General features: G+C 35.9%; 1 protein-coding gene across 5 annotated transcripts in view; it reads left to right on the plus strand.

Annotated features, from left to right (window-relative positions):
- Positions 1-18936, plus strand: part of WDR25 (WD repeat domain 25) — a 66540-nt gene that overhangs the window by 21871 nt on the left and 25733 nt on the right. For all 5 annotated transcript variants that reach the window (XM_035566810.2, XM_050710816.1, XM_035566808.2 and 2 more), the window contains exon 3: positions 14505-14652. In XM_035566810.2, coding sequence (XP_035422703.1) covers positions 14505-14652 — 148 coding nt within the window. The remainder of the gene's footprint in view (positions 1-14504; positions 14653-18936) is intronic.

Below are 18936 nucleotides of genomic sequence, written 5' to 3' on the forward strand. Positions count from 1 at the left end.
AACTTCCAAGTAGTATGGAATAATTTTTCCCAAACAAGGTGCACTGCTTCCAAGTTGCACCCTGCTCCAGCCTTCAACCTGTAATTATCTGAGTTGAAAAATCAACTGTTGTTGAAATTGGTCATTATTTATTTTGGGTTAGAGGTTCAAAGCTGAAGTGCTTCTATAACCCATGATAGGCGAAAGCTTGCACAGCAGTGATTGTATTTCAATAAGGTAATGATACTCTAAAAGTACCGTTCAATAGGTAGTAGTAATGGCTTAAGCCTGTGATTACTGGACCCTTGGGAACACAGATCACTCCTAAAGAATCCATAAAAAGTAATTAAGAAAAGCAAGTTGCTTGACAGTTGGCTTAAGGTAGCTGCATATTGTGTCCCCACCAGAGGTGCCTTTTAGTTCTGGAAACAGATTGAAAACCACTTAAGTATTGCTTTTTTTTTTTTTTTCCCTCTGTCTTTTCTTCCCAAAGAAAAGAGATGTGGTTGAGGTTGATTATTGCATGTTCCCTAACAGTACCCTTTTAAAATTACATTCAGTAAGAAACTGTCTGGTTACTGCTCTGCTGCTCTTTGGACATTGTGTGTTCCTGCAGTGTCACACCGTTAGTGCCCAGAAAGTATGCTCTGCTGGCATTTCTCCCACCGCTGAAACCATCCATCAGACAGTTCACCACAACAGAGCTACATCGGATTAACTACTTGATTAGCCTTGGAAGTGCAGCTGAGGTAACCCAAGCTTACTACGAGGATGACTCATTCTGATTTTGAGGGAAATGATCTTTCAGATGAGAAGTGAAGCAAAGGTTATGGAATCTGTAGTTTTAAAAGAGAAGCATTTCCAGTGCCTGAAGATGAAGAATCAGTATGTATTTAATGAATGTCTTAGTCATTCTGCAATATCTTTCCTATCCAACTGCTCTTCAGGTGGATGTAAATATGCTAACTGATCTTAATGGTACACTTATGTGATGTATGTATAAAACTGCTTAATCAGAAATGATTTGTATTGTTAATATTTCCTCAGCTAGGAGGGTAAGTTGTAGTGGATACTGTAATATTGAGAGATTAAAATCCAGATTTTTGAAACTAATCAGAAGCTTGCCGTTTAGTATAACGACACCCTACCCTCAAATTCCACTGACATTAACGACTCTTGTGAGTGCTAGCACATCTGGAAATCAGACTGCTTGAAGATTAATTCTTACATAAGCAAGCAGAAGATTAACAAACTTTAAAATTGCAGATAGAAAATCCAAAATGAGGATGACGTAGTTATTTTGGCTTAGAATACCTGTTATGGTGAGAAATCATATTTAGTCTATCTGTTTCTAGTAGACCTTTTTGTGTTCCTCAGTTTAAAATGATAGTATGACTTGTAATGAAGTAGTTTTGCTGTTGAAGTTAAACACTATAATGGTCTTTTAATGGCACCTTAATGGCATCTCTGAGGACTTGCACTGAAATAATTTTACCTTCTCATAATTGCATTTCATAATGGACTGTAGCAATACAATCTAACGTCTATTTTTTTTTCCATTGCTTTGTTAAATATAACAAATGCTCTAAGTTACCATTCTGTCAAATAAAGGAAGTATTAGATTTTGTTGTTGTTGTTGTGCATGATATATCTTCCATACTTAAATGTTTTGTCTCTCAGCAATAATAAGGTAGTCTCAGCAATAATAAAGTTTTATGAAAATCAGTTGCTACTTTATCTATATTGCTTAATAACAGTAATATGTGTATTGATTTTTTTTTTTTGGCTTCCAGTCTGGAAGAAGAACATTTCTCATGTTTATTTCTCATGTTTATTTCATGTGTATACGTGACTCTGAAGCTAGATGTTGCAAAGAAGATTATTGCATATCCAGTGCTTGTATTGTTCTATGCAAATAGTCTTAAAGAATGTGCCTACCCAGCTTTGTTATTTTCGGTGAAGCCCCAGGTGTTGAATGGAAATAGTTTGCTATAAATCTGGCCTGACTTCAACTCAACAGTCACATCTACAAATATGCCATAATAAAAATAAAATTTTACAATGGATTGCCATGTCATGAAAACACTCAGATGTAGTAGCTGGTATTGAATAATGCTGAAACTTTTATCTGTGTTGTTACCTAAAAGACCCGACAGTCCAGGTTTTCATCCTGAACTTGTTCATACCTTGACTACTTTATTTCATTTCCATCACAGTTTTACTGTGTAAAGGCTGTTACTTTTGAGCAAACATCCTTTATTAAAATAATAATAATAAAAAAGGTTTAAAAAGGAAGTGGTCACAGCACCGAGCCTGCCAGAGCTCAAGAAGCATTTGGACAGTGCTCTCAGACATGTGGTCTGATTTTTGGGTGGTCCTGTGTGGAGCCAGGAGTTGGACTCGATGATCCTTGTGGGTCCCTTCCAACTTGGGATATTCTGTGATTCTAATTCTAATCTGCAGCTTCAATTTATAAAGTCAACAGGGCTTATTTCTGAATAACTATGTAGAACTCTACCTTTTTTTTTTACTTTAATCAAGAGTTTAAATATAGTATTAGTATTCCCATATTTCATGTTGCAACATGTAGGCATGCATTACTTGTAAGTGTTTAGCAGCATTTCACCTGGACAAGAAAAGTGCGAGTGTGTGCTATCAAAAAGTCCTTCAAGTGAAGGACTGGCTAGGAGAGGGCTGTAAGAAGTTGGAGGATTGAACTTATTTGTCCAGGAGCTACATATAATTAATGCATATGATTAATATTGCAAACCACTAAGTGGAAGAAATGTCTTACCCCAGCTTCCCATCTTGTCTGTCTTTCTGTAATTACAGGCACAAACACTGTCCAAGAATAGGAACTCACTAGTTGCAATGCTTTCTTTACTTTTCCATTTCTAAATCAAGAAGATGGATACAAATGTTATTCGCAGGTAGAATTCATTTATTCTGACAAAAATACAGCACATAGGATTATACTTCAGTTTCTGGAACAATTGCAACATAAAATTTAATTTGCAAAGTAAATTAAATATGTAATGCTTATATTAATCTTGTTCAGTCTCTTACCATTACACGTTTTTGATTTACAACTTTCTTAAAAGCTCTGTTTGCCAGTTTTGACTTTAAAGGCTCCCATAGAGGCTGTATTAATTATACATAGCAGCAAAATCTCAGCCAGTTTATATATTTTAAAATTATTTATGTTTTCAGTTTCAATCAGTTGGTCAAATTTTCCTTGTGCTGCAAGTCTGTTTTTGTAGTATGGAATCGTTAAGTATATATCCAAGAGTAGATGGCCAACAAACAAACTCAGGATAGTGGCTCTCATTATTAAGGCTTTACCGAGAACATTCCCATGTTGTGTATGAAAAGATGAATAATTCTTGACATAGCAGTTTGGGGGTTTGGTTGTATTTTGTTTTTACAGAATTCTACTTAATTCTTTTGTCTGTTCACTTGCCAGCTGAAAATGTCAATGTTTTATCTTAGTCTATTTGTGATTTCTTAAATTAATTTTACAAAATACTGGCAGCTCATAGCACGCTTTTGATTAAGTTTTTATTTTACTGCTAACGGCAAAAATGCCTGAATGAAGCTTAGTGACTAGCAGTTATGGAATCTTCTTTGGGGAAAGGGCTGCTGAGTTTCTGTGGGAGGAAAGATTAAAAGAAAACACACCAAATAATTGGAAATGTATTTCATGGGCATGCTTAATAAGTCGTGATGAAGGTCGTAGTATAACAACTTCTGTCTTTGTCAGTTCATAAGTGCTGAGGTAACACTGTCTGTGGCTGGAGTCTCCCATTTCTGATGCAACTTGTAGGAAAGCAATTGGAATATGCAACAGGAATGCAAAATGTTTTGTAGTTGTTGTCCATCATGGACTGTTAGGAGAACGTTAAAAACAAACAAAAAAACAAAAACCCCCAATCATCATTTTTTCCTCCTCCTGGTGTGGAATTTCAGTATGGAGGCAAAAAGAAAGTTTCAGGTGCAAGCAGTATTTCGCAAGATGTTAAATACCTATAATGTAAATGACTTCTCGTGAATGTATGACTGAAGGTAGCAGAATCTGAACTAATGGGAGCTAGTGGCTGAGCGAACTACAGAACACAAGAGATGAAATAAAACAGTATCATAGTGGTGACTTTCTTGGTGGAGAGTTACACCTGAGCTGTTGTCTTTAGTAGCTACAGCGATACGTGTTTTATGTGTGTCTCTTAAGATGTTTTGCAGTTATGTGTGGCAGTGCTGGGCAATCTTGATCCAAAGTTTAATCATTTTATGAAATTCATGGTGAGTTTGAATTCCTATGATAGTAATTTCCACAACTGAATTCCATGTTATGTGAAAGCACCATTTTTATCAATTTAGACTCTTTGCATTTTGTTCTCTATTACGACACTGCAGCTAGTAGCATGTGTTTCAATAATGCTTCATAAATACGATGTCATCTTCTTTAAAACTATTTCTAATAGGTCTTAAAAGATGCAACCAAATCTATGAAGTGGACAGCTTTTTATTACCTTGTTTCATTCCAAGTATAGCTTTTCCCTTTTTCTTCTGTTCTTTTATATTTTTTTCTCTTTTCTCGGTACAGTTTTTTTCACAATTCCTTTTGTTATCCCTCTTCTGCTTTTTTTTTCTTCATTATTTAATGCTATTAAGTCTTTAAGAGTTAACCAAAATTTTGCAATTTACAAAATTTTTCCTTTGCAGTTCAGAGGAGTTGATTTTTTTTTTTTTTTTTTTGGCGGGGGGGTGGGATGGGGGGTTTACAGGGAGACTCTATTTGTTTTATTTTTATTCATTTTCCTAGAATGTATAGACATATTTTTTCAAATGCAGGAGAGGTTCAAAGAACAGGAGACACTTTTAATAACAATAAATCACTTTCAGACAGTCCCTTGACCCAAAGCTTCCCTGTGTTTAGTGTCCATACTTCTGTGGCTGAGGCATTTAAAGCTTTCTAGGACTTGTCTCTTCCCTTCATGTACATGTATTTCTATTAAATACAAACAGTGGCACTGTTCATCCAGGTAACTGAGCTCTGTGATCAAAATGGATGTCCTTAGTCTAGGCAGCGATGAGTAATTTTTGGGTTGTTTGCCAGATTTCTTGTATTTAACCCAAATGAAAGGCAGTTGTAACACATTCACCAACTTCAGTCAGATGTAACTTTGCCTCTGATTTAACTTTCTTATGCTTTGAGTTCTTTTGGTCTTTCTGGTCTCTTTCTGGTCTATTAGGAGATAGGACTCCAGATCATCATTTCCACATTGCTCATGTTTCCGTACGTCCTTGGGCTGCTTGGGAGCTGTAATCACATCAGTGGTGCCCTGAAGGTTAGGATAGGCAGAGCTTCAGGAAGGATGCTGGCAGTTCCTGGGCTAACTGGATGCTTTCTGGAAATCTTTAAACACATCACTGTTCAGTTGAAATTATCATTGAATTGCTGGCAAGTTTGTAGATTTATTATCATGGCTTTATATTATTGGCATCAATAGTGTAAGTTTAAATATTTCTTTTTAAAAATAGATTCTGTTCTTAAGTTCCAAAGAAGAAAGCTTGTGTACAAAACTAAAAATACTAGAAGTAAAGACAGGAATGGGGATTTTTTCATATTTTTATATGTGTATATGTATAATATTTGCAGATATGTGCATACATATTTTATATGTGCAAAACAGTCTTTGCAGTTCTTGTTTTGTATGATTTTGTCTAAATCAATTTTTTGTTTTTAAGTATGAGATCTGGGTAATCTGCAACACTGGAGTTCTATAATCCTGGATGTTGTAACCAGGGTACTCAGACGGATCTTTTTCTACCTCCTGAAGCTAGATATATTGCTTGTACCTAACTCTGCCCCTGTTGGATATTCACCATAATTAAAGCTTGTTGACAAGTTTGCAAATCAGTTTTCATACCACTGACTAGTTTCTAACAGCACTGCTAACCAAGTTAGCAATGTGCTACTTTTATGGTAACTAAAAATGCTTCTGACGGAATAAAATCTTCTGCAGAGTAAGACCTACATTGATATCTAATGTATTGTTCCATTTTCTTGTAGGGAGAAAATTTTCCATCTCATTGATTTGATAAATGTATTTGAAACACTTTAATATTAAACTTTTTGTTGAAAAATGATGTGGGACCTTATGGTAGCTGTCTCAGCTAATTTAATTTGTCATATTTTGCTACTTTCCATTCTCCTTATTTCTACAATAGTGAGGGTGCTCCAGTAATAAACTATCCAAACACAAACTCTTAATCAGATATTAAAACAATAATAAAGTTCTCTTTTTTTATCAGCCACTAGTCCTATACATTTGATTTATAAGAGAATTGTCTTTTGAATTTCATCTGCTGCAAGAACAACGCTAGTGAAATTTGTTAAGTGCTTACTCGAATGACAGCACTGATATATACTTCTTACACCGCGTCTAGATTAGGAAAATGGATGTCATTTAAAATATGTTCCCTACCACACTTGTAAACATTGCTGGAGTAAGTGTTCATCACATCTGAAAATGTGCTAGCTTTCTCTAGCTTTACAGAATTCTGCCAAAAAGCTCTTTTTTGGGACCCTTGGCTTACACATCAAGCTGGTATACCCTTAAATGTCATAAATCAGATTCTGTATAACAATCTGAACCTCTATTTGCATCCTACTCAATTGAAAATAAGTTTATTAACACTTACTGGTTATACACTAAGCTGGATGTTGGCTCTTAGTTTTTCCTGGACCTTTTTCCTTAGCTCTTAGTTTTTGCACAGTGGGACAAGTTTAGACACGAGTGCAAAAAATGGTGGTCCATTCTGTTCTCCTTTTAAGCATTTAACAAATTTTAACTTCTACTAAAACTATAATATTTAGCTAATTATTTTAAGATGACACTAACTGAAACAAAAAATGAAACATGGTAATTTTTCCTCTAGTTATCCTACTAATTTAAAAAAGTTATATGTCTATTCAAGAATATTATTTATTTATTTATTTATTTTCACACACAGTGGCTTGGAGAAGCTTAGGCACACCTACCAAATCTGAAACAGAAGCAAATATCTTTTTGCAAGTTTTCTTTGGGTCTGCTTTAACCATCTGACCCACTGGCTTTGTAAGAATCTTTTAAACTACAGGTCTGCTTTGCAAACTAGAAAATAAATTTGCTGTAGATGATGTATGGGACTTCATTTTTAGCACATTTATTAGAAAATACAGCATTTAGATATTGATAAGACTGGAAAAGCACTATGGTTCAGAGAGCATCATTCCCTTGAATCTCTGCCTAGTAGCAAATGTGACAATTTCAAATTCCAGAGACAAATTCAGTTCATTTTTTAATTTTTTTTTTCCTTTTTTCACCCAAGTGAGAAATATTCCAAAAAGGTCGTGTTGCCTCAGCTTTGCAGGTCTGTGAAGCAACCTGAGCCTGCTTTGGAAGGGAGCAGCATACCTTCTAGTTGAAGCACAGTACTTCGTGCTTCCCGTAGGTTAGCACTACTACACTGCTGCTATCCAGGGAGACCTCATTGCAGCCTTCCAGTACCTGAAGGGGGCCTACAGGAAAGGTGGGGAGGGACTCTTTGTCAGGAAGTGGAGTGATAGGACAAGGAGTAATGGCTTTAAACTAAAAGATTTAGATATTAGGAAGAAATTATTTCTAGGTGAGGCACTGGCACAGGCTGCCCAGAGAAGCTGTGGATGCCCCGTTCCTGGAGGTGTTCAAGGCCAGGCTGGATGGGGCTTTGGGCAACCTGGTCTGGTGGGAGGTGTCCCTGCCCATGGCAAGGGAGAGGGAATTGGATGATCCTTAAGGTATCTTCCAACCCAAACCACTCTCTTATTCTATGATCATCCTTGCATAGGGCTGTTTCTTAAATACCATCATATTTAGTTTTACATATGATGGAAAAAATGTATGTTGGAAAAAAATTCTTGTCATTCACAAAGTGGAAGCCTTTGATAGAGGAGGTTGGTAATTATGGAAGAATGGCACAAAGTGGTTAAACTGGAGGAGGAAAAGTTTTTTTTTTTTTTTTCAATATGGATTATCTGCTGAAATTATTTTGAATCAGTCCATTAAAAGTTTTTAATTTTGTTATACATGGTCCAGAAATTAATTTATTGTTTAGTATTCCTGATTGACTATGCTGTTTGACTTTGTGCATACAAATTTAATATGTGTACAACTTAATACCTAGTACTTGCTTCCAACCTCTAATTTATCACAATTGAATCATTGTTCGTGGGTTCACCGTGCAATTAATGACTGTCTATTTGAATAGATGTACCTTTCTCTTTCTAAAAGTAAGGTGACTATGTTTTCTTTTTGGCAATCTAATTTGCTTGGAGGCCAGCACATTATAGATAATCATAGAGCAGCAATGAAAGGGACATACTCAATTCCTAATTCATCAGTCTTCATATGCTAGATTAGTTCTCACATTATTTTTTTTACTCTGCTTATGATGCTGTGTTTTTTTCCCCCCCTAGGAAATAATGCCTAGTTTGTCAGTGAGACAAAAGCCTCTTTTCTGTGTCCCAGTTGATAGTAAAGGAGAACCCTGCATGTTCTTCTGTCCCTGCTATTTAGTTGTGTATCAAATGCTTACCCTCTCATGCTTTCTTTTGTGATTTACCAAGAGAATTTTTATTATCTTCAGCCCAAAGTACTTTATTTTCAGGGACTATTTTCCTGAAAGATTTCAGTCGGAAAACAGGATCTGGAAACATACCATCTGTAATAAATCTCTTCTGTTATATTGTTTAGTTGCTTATATGATTTGTGACTTTTATGACTTTTGATCTTGAGTGTGAGGAGGTCTGGTTATATTACCTAAAATGCTGGTTGCAGCATTTTTACAATGTTCCTAAATGATACAGGAAAGCAAGCAACTTCCAATGTATTTATTTCCAAATATGATGAAGAATGTGAAAGAGCAATTGTAATAGAACATGCCTCAGAGAAAGTAAAAAGAAAATTGCTTTTTAAAAGAAATCACTACTATAATTTTGTCACTTGGCTGTTTGTACCTGCCATTTTGGCCCTGTATATTAATCCTAGCAGATAAACATGTAATCACCATGCTCTCTATAATAGAAATGAAAAGAAGTGAAAGCAGTTCATTGAAAAGAAATGGAAACACAATGTTATAAATAGCAAAGTAGAAAAGAGTAAGAGCTAATACTGAAATATGAACCAGCTTGACACATTAAAGCCAATTTTAATAAAATTGGAAAAAAATGCAATTAAAGTGTTCATGATACCTTAATGCCAGAAATGCATTGAAGAAAATCTTTGAAAATAACTAGCTAATTTCAAAGCTTTGAGTCTTGGCTGTTTCTCTCCAATATTCTTTCGAATATTGGAGAATTATTTGTTAATAACCATAGATTTGAAGGAGATTATAGCTGTGTGCCTTTTTCCTCGTAGCAGTTGCATATATCACTGTTTTGGGGATTCTTGGCTAAGGGGAAGGATTGTCTGGTTTCTGCATATAATGTAAAACATTGCTTGAAAATGTGGCAATAAGCAGTATTTTCAGAGTAGCAGGCTGAAATGTGTACTTTCAACTTTTTAGCTCAGCAATTAAAATTGCATCTGACATCACAACATAAAAAAGCAACTTCAGATTTGATGAGAATTTAATATTTTATCTAGAAACCATGCTGACTGTCAGTAAGAACTGAGTTTTGGAGGCAAGCATCAATAGTTAAAACAACTGATCTCTTGGTAAAAATAATTGAGTATAAATCTGTCCTTCCAGGCAGATGCATGATAACATCTAATCCTATGATACTTAATACACATGTTTAAATGCCTATGAAGGAGGATGTATATCTCAGCCTGTGTATTTTAATGAGCTATCTCCCTCCACCTGAGTAATTTATTATGTACTGAATATGTGAGCCTTTATTCCATATAGATCTATGTGTTTATTTTATAAACTTTATTGTAAAGGTTCATATTACTAGGTGTGCCTAGAAGTCATCAAACTTTGGTATTTAAAATACAACTTTCCAAGTAATTCTAAGATGCTTAAAACTTCTTAAAAACAATTTAAGATTAAAGCTGTAGTTCTACAATAGTATTTTTTTAAATTAAAGAGTTATATGACTATTCTTGAATGCTAATCCTTTTTCTGAGCTTGTATGTAGACGTCATTTAGAAGTTTGGGATCTTTTGGGAAAGAGTCTGTAATTCATATTCCTTTTTGGCAGAGAAGGAGGGCTTGTCTTCAACTTCATTCACTCAGAGGAGGAAGTTTTTAGTAGCCTTTATTCCTAGGGGACTCTCTTGTACTCGGCCCTGAAATAAAATTGACATTGAACTCCAGTGTCTATATTGTAATCTAGTTCTATATTCCTCGCAGAATTGTCACACTCTACACTGGCTTATTGGTGTGTGGTTATTATTACTGTGGTAATTTAGAGAACGTGCTTCCAGGTTCAGGCTTCATATGCTGGATTCTCTCTGTTACCAGCTCTGTAACCAGCTCTGTTGGTTATGTTCATGTGGTCTTTCAGAACTTCATTCCAGGCTTATTGCTCCATCCTGTCAGAGCCAGTATATCAAAAAAGTCAAGAAAGAAAGTCTAGGAAAAAATGTACACACAAGTTATTCTTGAATCACTCGAGTGTCTCTTAGATTGTTGAAAGAAAAAACCTAAAATGCTCTTCATCCTGTTCATCTGTTAATCTGGCATTGGGGTGTTTGGCAAAGAGAACTGAACTTGCATGCAAAAGACTCATCCCTTTGCAGTCCCCCTTCTTTTTTAATGATGGTGGCTGCCCATACAGAATATGCACCAGCTACAGAGCAAGCATTCATCTGAAGCTTGTCATGGGGTATGTGGTATACTCCCTCTAGCCACATTTTTTTCCTTTTTGTGATAAAGCAGTAGAAATACCATATCACAGGAATGGAGAAGTACTTAAGAGACATGCTAAGAATGCAAATTTGATGGCTTCCTCGTGATGATCCTTTGATGGGATTTGAAGCATCTTTCCTTTGTAATGAAATGCAGTAGATTCTCCATTTATGGACACGATATGGTTAACATCTCTATCACTTCAAGGCACGGAAGAGTTTTTGTCACTTGGGACGGACATATGCTGTTACAGTTGAGCACTCATAGCTCCCATGTTTTAGTAATCTCTTATTTGTACAGAAAGTGCATAGCTTGTTCTTTAATTGTCTTGTTTTCAGTGCTACACACACTTTTGTTTCTTGATATTCAATGGCTCACCTTTTGAGGGAGGCCTTCCCATTGAGTCATGAGGTTCAGAAAGGACCTCCTTGCTTTCTAAACTCCTTCTCGGAGAGGAGCCTAGGTGCAGCTGGATCCAATCCTAGTCCCAGACTCGGTCAATGGTTTATAATATAAAGGATTATGTGTATAGCCACTTATTAGAGGTAACATTTGCCTGTTTCAGAGCCCTACCAAGAATTTTCACTGAGGCAGTTTCATAAATTTGAAAAGATAGTTAATTTATTAAGGCAACAGATATTACAGATATTACATATGTTGATAAATTCACTTACTGCAAAGATTAAGCTTGAGTTAATTGTTCAGCACTTTAGTTATCAATATTTTCCCGGGTAACATCTGTCAGAGTTGGAGGTGAGTCTTAGCAAAGAGACATCCCTGCCTGGGAGAGAGAGAGGTCCAGGCCTGTTGACCTGTCTGATAATTGGAGTTATCATCCTCAAAAATAGAGGTTTCTGAATACCAGATTTATACTTTTGGTGAGGTGGGACTAAGTCATTTATTGTGTGCTGATCAGCTCTCACCAGGGCTTGTTGCATGGTTTGGTCAAGAAGAAAAGAGGTGGAGGGGGTGTTCCTTACAGAGACAGGTTGCTTTCCCAGCTTTACTTGAAATGTCAGGCTGTGAGGTCTCCCGTCTCATCCCAGACATCGCTTAATTGCTGTGTTTGCTGGGCGTGTTGTTCAACTGCAGACTTCCAACATCTGTTGTGCTCTTTGACCAGATGAGCAAGATATGCATGTTAATCAACTCACATTCCTGCTCAAGCCCAGTTTCAGCAATTCTCTGCTGATTTAGGTATTTTGACATCAACAAGCCTGGCAATATCCCACACCTATATGTGACATTCTATGAGCATGGCTGTGTCCCTTATATGACTGCTGAGGATCTAACTTTAAATATTAAATATCACTTCTCACAAATAGCAAGTAGAGCTTCCCTTTTCCTGTGGAAGATGGATATTGAAACTTAAAACACAGAAATTGTTCTGGGGATACGGTGCACACTGTCCTTGCAGCAGGGCACATGCTACATTCATCAGACAAAAGACTTGAAGGGAAATCCTTGGAGGGAAATGTGGAGCTTTATAGGGTGCACTTTTTCCATTTATGCAGCTTTTTAAAAATCAAGCTGGAGCTAAGAAGTGCTGTTGATCTTGCTTTACTTCATCCTTCTTGTAAAAATTGAGTTTTCATACTTAATCACTAAAACATGACAGAAAAATATCTGAAGCATGTACCACCTGTTTTTCCTTTCATCTTGATTCATTTGCTTTCTCAACCCCTCCAAGACACAATTAACCCTTTTTTAATACTGTGAAGCTTGAAATAATCATTAAAACTCATTAAAGGAGAAAAACTTGCTTTCAAAACCAGCTTAATATTAAATTTTCCTGATTTGTTTTCTTGTGCACAGGGTAGAATACTTAGGATACTGCCATCATGCTTACAGACTTAACTGACTATTCATGTAATTAATGGTAATTGGTTGCTTTGCATTGCAGAATTATGCTCTGTGCTAGAAGATCCTTTGATGAAATAATTCTCTGTAATGTAGCGTTGTCTTCTGTGTATGGACTATCTCATAATGATATTGTCAGCAAGTCCTTTTTGTCCAGTAAGAAGAAATTTTAATTCAAAATAAAAATTCATTACCAGAAGTCTTGATTTCCGCTTTTCTGCTTATGTTCTCCTGTACTGTGAATTGTGCTGTTGCCACAAATACACACCTACTTACTTTTTTTCCTCATTTAGTGAATTATTTTTGTTTTTAACATCTTTTAAAGCACAGACATACAGTCAATTGTATATTAACACTGACTTCACTGCTCCATGTAGACATATGTAAAGGTTGAATTTGATTTCACTTAAAAAAAAATCTTTTTTTTTTTTGTAAATTGCCTAATCTGTTCCCAGCATTATATGAACAATCTTAAAATTTAGTTAATTAGAATAGGCAAAATTCAGAATAGCCTTCTAATCTCATAAGTAGTGTTATTTAAAATTTGCTAGTTTTTGAAGGATGAAAATGACTGATCACCAAGACAAGTACAGTGAACTGAAATGGTGACTTCAAAGCAATAAATTGCCTTGGGTTTTACTTTCTGACAGATATGGCAATAAACTTGTCATGAAGCACTATAAAAGCATTGATTTATTTGTACTACTAATATTAGAAGTAATATAATGGAAGATTTGCCAGTATGGTTGTAACATTTATGTATTTTATTAAACAATTCAAATAACAGGTATTATAGGGTATCACACAATTATAAAATATTTTATGACCTACATTTACTGAAATAGAATATTCATCAGGAAAGTAATGTGGTTACTTAGCTTATTTCTGACAAAGGTGAGCATATTGAATCTTTATTTGGGTCATTTGTTGCTAAACTTCTATTTTTTCTTAAAACTATGACATAAAGAGCACTGCAAAAATGATGTGGTGTTGATTATTGCAAACCACATTTGGTAATTTACATTAAAATTAAAGCTAGTAGCTGTTTTCTAAAATATCCTAGTTGGAAACAATTGCCTTTCTCTTTAAAAATGCTTTAAAAAATATGATCTGAACTATTTATATGCTGCAAACATTAGTTGTTACATACTTAAGTAGGTAACTAGTAGAAGTGTATTTTCAGAAGTGCTGAGCATTGACCTAATTCAGTCCAAAAGAAACTGAAAAATGAGAGTATTCAGACCAGTCCTTTCCACGTAGCTATATGATGATATTCTTATCTGACTCCTCAGTGAAGTTAATGTAAAATTCTACATAAAATTACAAACTGCAAGACTGAGAGATATGATAATAGCCTATCTACAGGCAGATGTGAAAGCTGTAATCCGCTGGGATTCCTCTTTGTTGATAGAAAGGAAGTTCTGATAGAGGCAAAAATTTTGGAAGAAAGAGTGATTTAAAGAGAAAGTATATTTGATGCATCCCTGCACAGAAGCATGGCAGAAATATGAATGGACAAGTTTAACATGAATTGCCATTGAGAGGAAAGTAGTTATTTCAATAAATAATACAAGTCATGAAAATGTATTACTGATTTCTGCCTTGTTAATAAAATGCCCTAATTCTAATCAACCACGCAATTATTTCAGATATTTACAGCTTAGCAGATATGCATTCAGAATGCAAAGCTTTCTCAGCTAGATGATGATTAGCTCTAACTACTTATCAGTACATTGAAAAAATTATTCTCATTCTTTATGATTAAAGTTGTCCTTATCCTTCTTTTTAAGGTATGGGATGCTGTAGACACAGGCTGTTGTCTGAAAACATTTTCCTGTCACTCCTGTGCTGTCCGAGCTGCTCAGTGGTCATCTTGTGGACAAAAGATCCTCAGTGGGGGCTTCGACTCCATGCTGCATTTAACAGATGTGGAGACAGGTAAAGGCCACACTCCAGTACATTTCAGCCCTACTTGTTACCTTTGTTGAATACCATTAACTTTGGATCTCATTAGCATTATTCTTCTTTTGAAACCACAGATACAATCTATAGATCAAAGTTAGAATTCTTGAAACGTCTCCACTAAAAATTACTCAGCAATTAAGGGTAGTTTGAGATACTTAAGAAGACTGAAATATCTTTAACCTGATGATTACATGCATTTTATGTTGTCAGATACTGCACAAATGAACAGAATGAAACTTGTGTATTTTTTATGCTCTGTTATACTCATTCATTAAAGTGTTTGCAGAACCTCTTCAGGTTGACTTCAGTAACTTTTATACATATGGCTAACTTATAGAATTATAGAGTATAGAAACTTAAATTCTGATGTGAGTTCAACATTCCCATTCACAGTTCAAGGTCAACAACTCCACTCACAGTTCAAGGACTGTGTTCATAGAATCATAGAATGGCTTGGGTTGGAAGGGACCTTAAAAATCAGCCAATTCCAACCCCCTGCCATGGGCAGGGACACCTCCCACCAGACCAGGTTGCCCAAAGCCCCATCCAGCCTGGCCTTGAACACCCCCAGGGATGGGGCATCCACAGCTTCTCTGGGCAGCCTGTGCCAGTGCCTCACTGCCCTCTGAGTGAAAAATTTCCTCCTAACAGCTAATCTAAATCTCCCCTCTTTTAGTTTAAAACAATTCCCCCTTTTCCTATTATTATCTGCCCAAGTAAAAAGCTGCTTTCCATCTTTTTTATGTCCCCTTTAAGTATTGAAAGGCTGCAATGAGGTTTTCCTGGAGCCTTCTCTTCTCCAGGCTGAATGTCCCAACCTCTCTCAGCCTGTCTTCAAACGAGAGGTGCTTCAGTCCTCTGATCATCCTTGTGGCCCTCCTCTGCTCCTGCTCTAACAGGCCCACATTTTTCTTGTGCTGGTGGGCCCAGGGCTGGATGCAGGGCTCCAGGTGGGGCCTCACAAGGGCAGAGCAGAGGGGGACAAAACCTCCCTTGCCCTGCTGCCCACTTCTCTGTTGATGCAGCCCAGGGTGCCGTTGGCCTTCTGGGCTCCAAGAGCACACTGCTGGCTCATGTCAAGCTTTTCATCTACCAGAATCCTCAAGTCCTTCTCTGCAGGATTGCTCTTGATGAGTCCTCCCAGTCTGTGCTCATGTCTGGGAGTGCCAGCACCCAGGTTCAGCACCTTGCACTTGGACTTGTTGAATCTCATTCGGTTCATAGAGGCCCACTTCTTATCCAGGTGTTCTCAGTCCCTGAGACTGAACCTGCGTTGTTTTGATGCAGTTGTGAATTTCATTTGGGATTTGATTGTTGTGACCTCAGTGAGTGACATCCTGGATGTTCTATTTCTCCACGTGTCCTTCACAAGCCAAAGTAATTCTGTCAGAATTACTTCTCTTCTTTATCTATGTTATCAGCATTCATCCAGTGGAGTTCTTTGGGGCCGTTCATAACAGGATATCTCTCTGTGTTTATAAATACAGGATTAGGCCTGAGATAGTTCAGCAGCAATTGAAGAGATGAAATTTTATTTTTTTCTACTTAATTTTTTAAATAATTAATTCCTGCAAACATTATATATATATATAAATATATATGTACACGAAGACTGCAGAAGAAATCCTTAAGTAACTGTAAGAAGTTTTTGTCTAGGAGGATTTTCTCTTACATAATATTAAGTAAGTTGTATGCAAATATCCAGAAATCCTATTCAGATAGACTGGGAAAGTGGCCAAGGAAATTTGTGAATATTGTTCACATCAATACAGGATTCTCTGCCATGCTCTAGGAATTTATTTTTCTCAAGATTTGTCATACCAGAAGTATTTAAATTCAATGATGGCTGGAAGGGAAATGTTGTAATTTGAGAATGTAAACGTGACACAGTTATGGAATATTGATGTTTTCAGAATATTCAGGCTTTGTAACAGTGAGAAGAACTTTATATATCTTGTGTAGTAATGTTACATGAGGTTAATACACCCAGCCATTAATTTTATTAGAGTTTTTATCTTTTTTATTTTCAGTCTTCATTGTAGCAATCTTCTCATTTCTAGTCTCATATATAACTGAAACTTACTAATCTAAGTGGAGTTAATTTTTGACTCAAGTGGTTATAAATTCTAAACAGAATGGCTATTCAGGGGATTTATAGTGGTAGAATACATTTTATGTGTCTGAGCCATTTGAAAGGAGTTGCTGGGGGAAAGTCTTGTTTTATAAAACTATGGAACAAATTCCAAAAGTAATAGCAATGATATATTTTAATTTTGAAAATTTCTCAGACATAACTATCCGGTAGTGGAATAGTAGCCTTTGTTTGTAGTGCTTCATTTGAAAGAAGGTATTCCTAGTATTTGAGACAGTGACAGCAATAACAAATTTTAGTTACCAAGTTTCAAAACAGAGAAGCTTGTAAATGGCTCTTTCCTTACTGACCTCTGAGCTATGTAGTATTTCTAACTGCTTAAGTAAACTGTATGTGTAAAGGCAAAAAGAATTCTCAGAATCCTTGAAAATACGAGGTATTCATTACTGACTTATTTTAAGGACACGAGCTTCCTTTTAGCTCCTGTGAACTGCACTTGTATTTTTGATTCTTAGATCTGACTTTCAGTGATATTCACCTGATTTGGAAAAGTATGATATGAGCAATAAGAATTTTACTGTGATTTCATACACGCCCAGGCCATTTTATTTTGTGTTGTAAAGTTACTCTTTTTTTTTTTTTTTCTTCATAATTTCAGTCAATTCTTTCCAGAGAAACAGGGCAAGCAGTTTGCCTCTGGAATTCAAATCAATTTGATATAAAAAGACTCATTTCCATTTGAAAAACACTAAGGCAGCTATAAGATTTTGATTTACATTAGTTCACTGAATCATTCTTCCTCACTATTCATCAGTGCTGAGATGATTTCTTCTTTGATTAACTTCAGATAGATGTTAGAACTGTTCCTTCGCAGAGGACTTTTACACGCTTTTTTGGACTTTGGTCTTAATTACCTTCCATTGCTAGACTGAACTAACTAGCAATGTGTTTAAGTGCAATAAATGCGTGCTGGTGGGATTTTATAAATAATTCTGTCTTTAAGGCTTTGTGCTCATCTCTTGTGTACATTGTTGTGGTTCAACAGTTTTCTAGTCATTTGCTGAGGTTTAATCTTTCTCATCTTAGTTTTCAGTATATTTTTTCTATATTACATCTGTGTTACAGAAATTGCTATGTCTCCTTCATCCAAAGAAACCTAACAATCTGAAGAAAATGACTTTTAAAAGTTTAAAAACAGTTGAAAATATGGCTTAGTATCTTATTATTATGCATAGAGAAGACAGTGCCAGACCCTTCCAAGAGATGCAGAGTGAAAGGTTGGGAGGCAAAGAACAAACATAGGAACACAGAAAACTTTGGCTCAACTCAGGGGTCATCAAGCACTAAAATGGGCTCTCCAGAGAGGCCGTGAAGCCTCTGTACTTGGAGATACTCAGAACTGCAGTGGACTGGTCCCTAAGTAACCTGCTGCAACTAGACCTGCTTTGAGTAAGGGATTAGACTAGATGATCACCAGAGGTCCGGCCTGCATAATTCCGTGATGCTATAATGAAGGACAGGGAAAGAAAAGAATTCAAATGATGAGATGCAAGGAGTTAACTTGCCCTGGTTTAGTGAATAGGAAATTAGATGTTGCTGTCAAGTCTTCTAATCTCTGTTTTTATAGATCATCATTTATTATCATAAATGATTTTCCATTATCCTAACACCAGGTTGTCCAGGTAAGATTTTCCATACGTACAGTTTTCTTGGAAACTGTTATACCTATTCTGCAGAGTATATGCATAAAATATTTAAGGAATTCACATGTTATTCATGCGAGTAGTTCTGTGGCTACAGTTAGCATGAGGCAAGTTCAGAGCTGCAATATGGAGTTTTGTAAATATTAGTAGATCCAAAAATGTGATTTCCTTGTAAGGATTAATAATTTATATTTTTTTATCATCCTATTTCATATATATTTTTCATTTTAAAATTAAAACCTTTTGAAAGGTTTCAATATAATACTAATGATACTAATACAGCAGTCTGTGAACCAGCGAGACTCCCCGGGTTTGTTCATCTTGCACTACACTCACATTCATTTTCTACTAGTGACAGTTCAGATAGTTTGTTGTTCATAGAGTAACAAGTAGTGCTGTATTCAGAGAGCACTGAGCATTTTGTTTCAAGAAAATTTGCTTTAAAAACAATTCTAGATCAAG

This window comes from Cygnus atratus, chromosome 5 (genome assembly GCF_013377495.2).
Source record: "Cygnus atratus isolate AKBS03 ecotype Queensland, Australia chromosome 5, CAtr_DNAZoo_HiC_assembly, whole genome shotgun sequence".
Taxonomy (NCBI): Eukaryota; Metazoa; Chordata; class Aves; order Anseriformes; family Anatidae; genus Cygnus; species Cygnus atratus.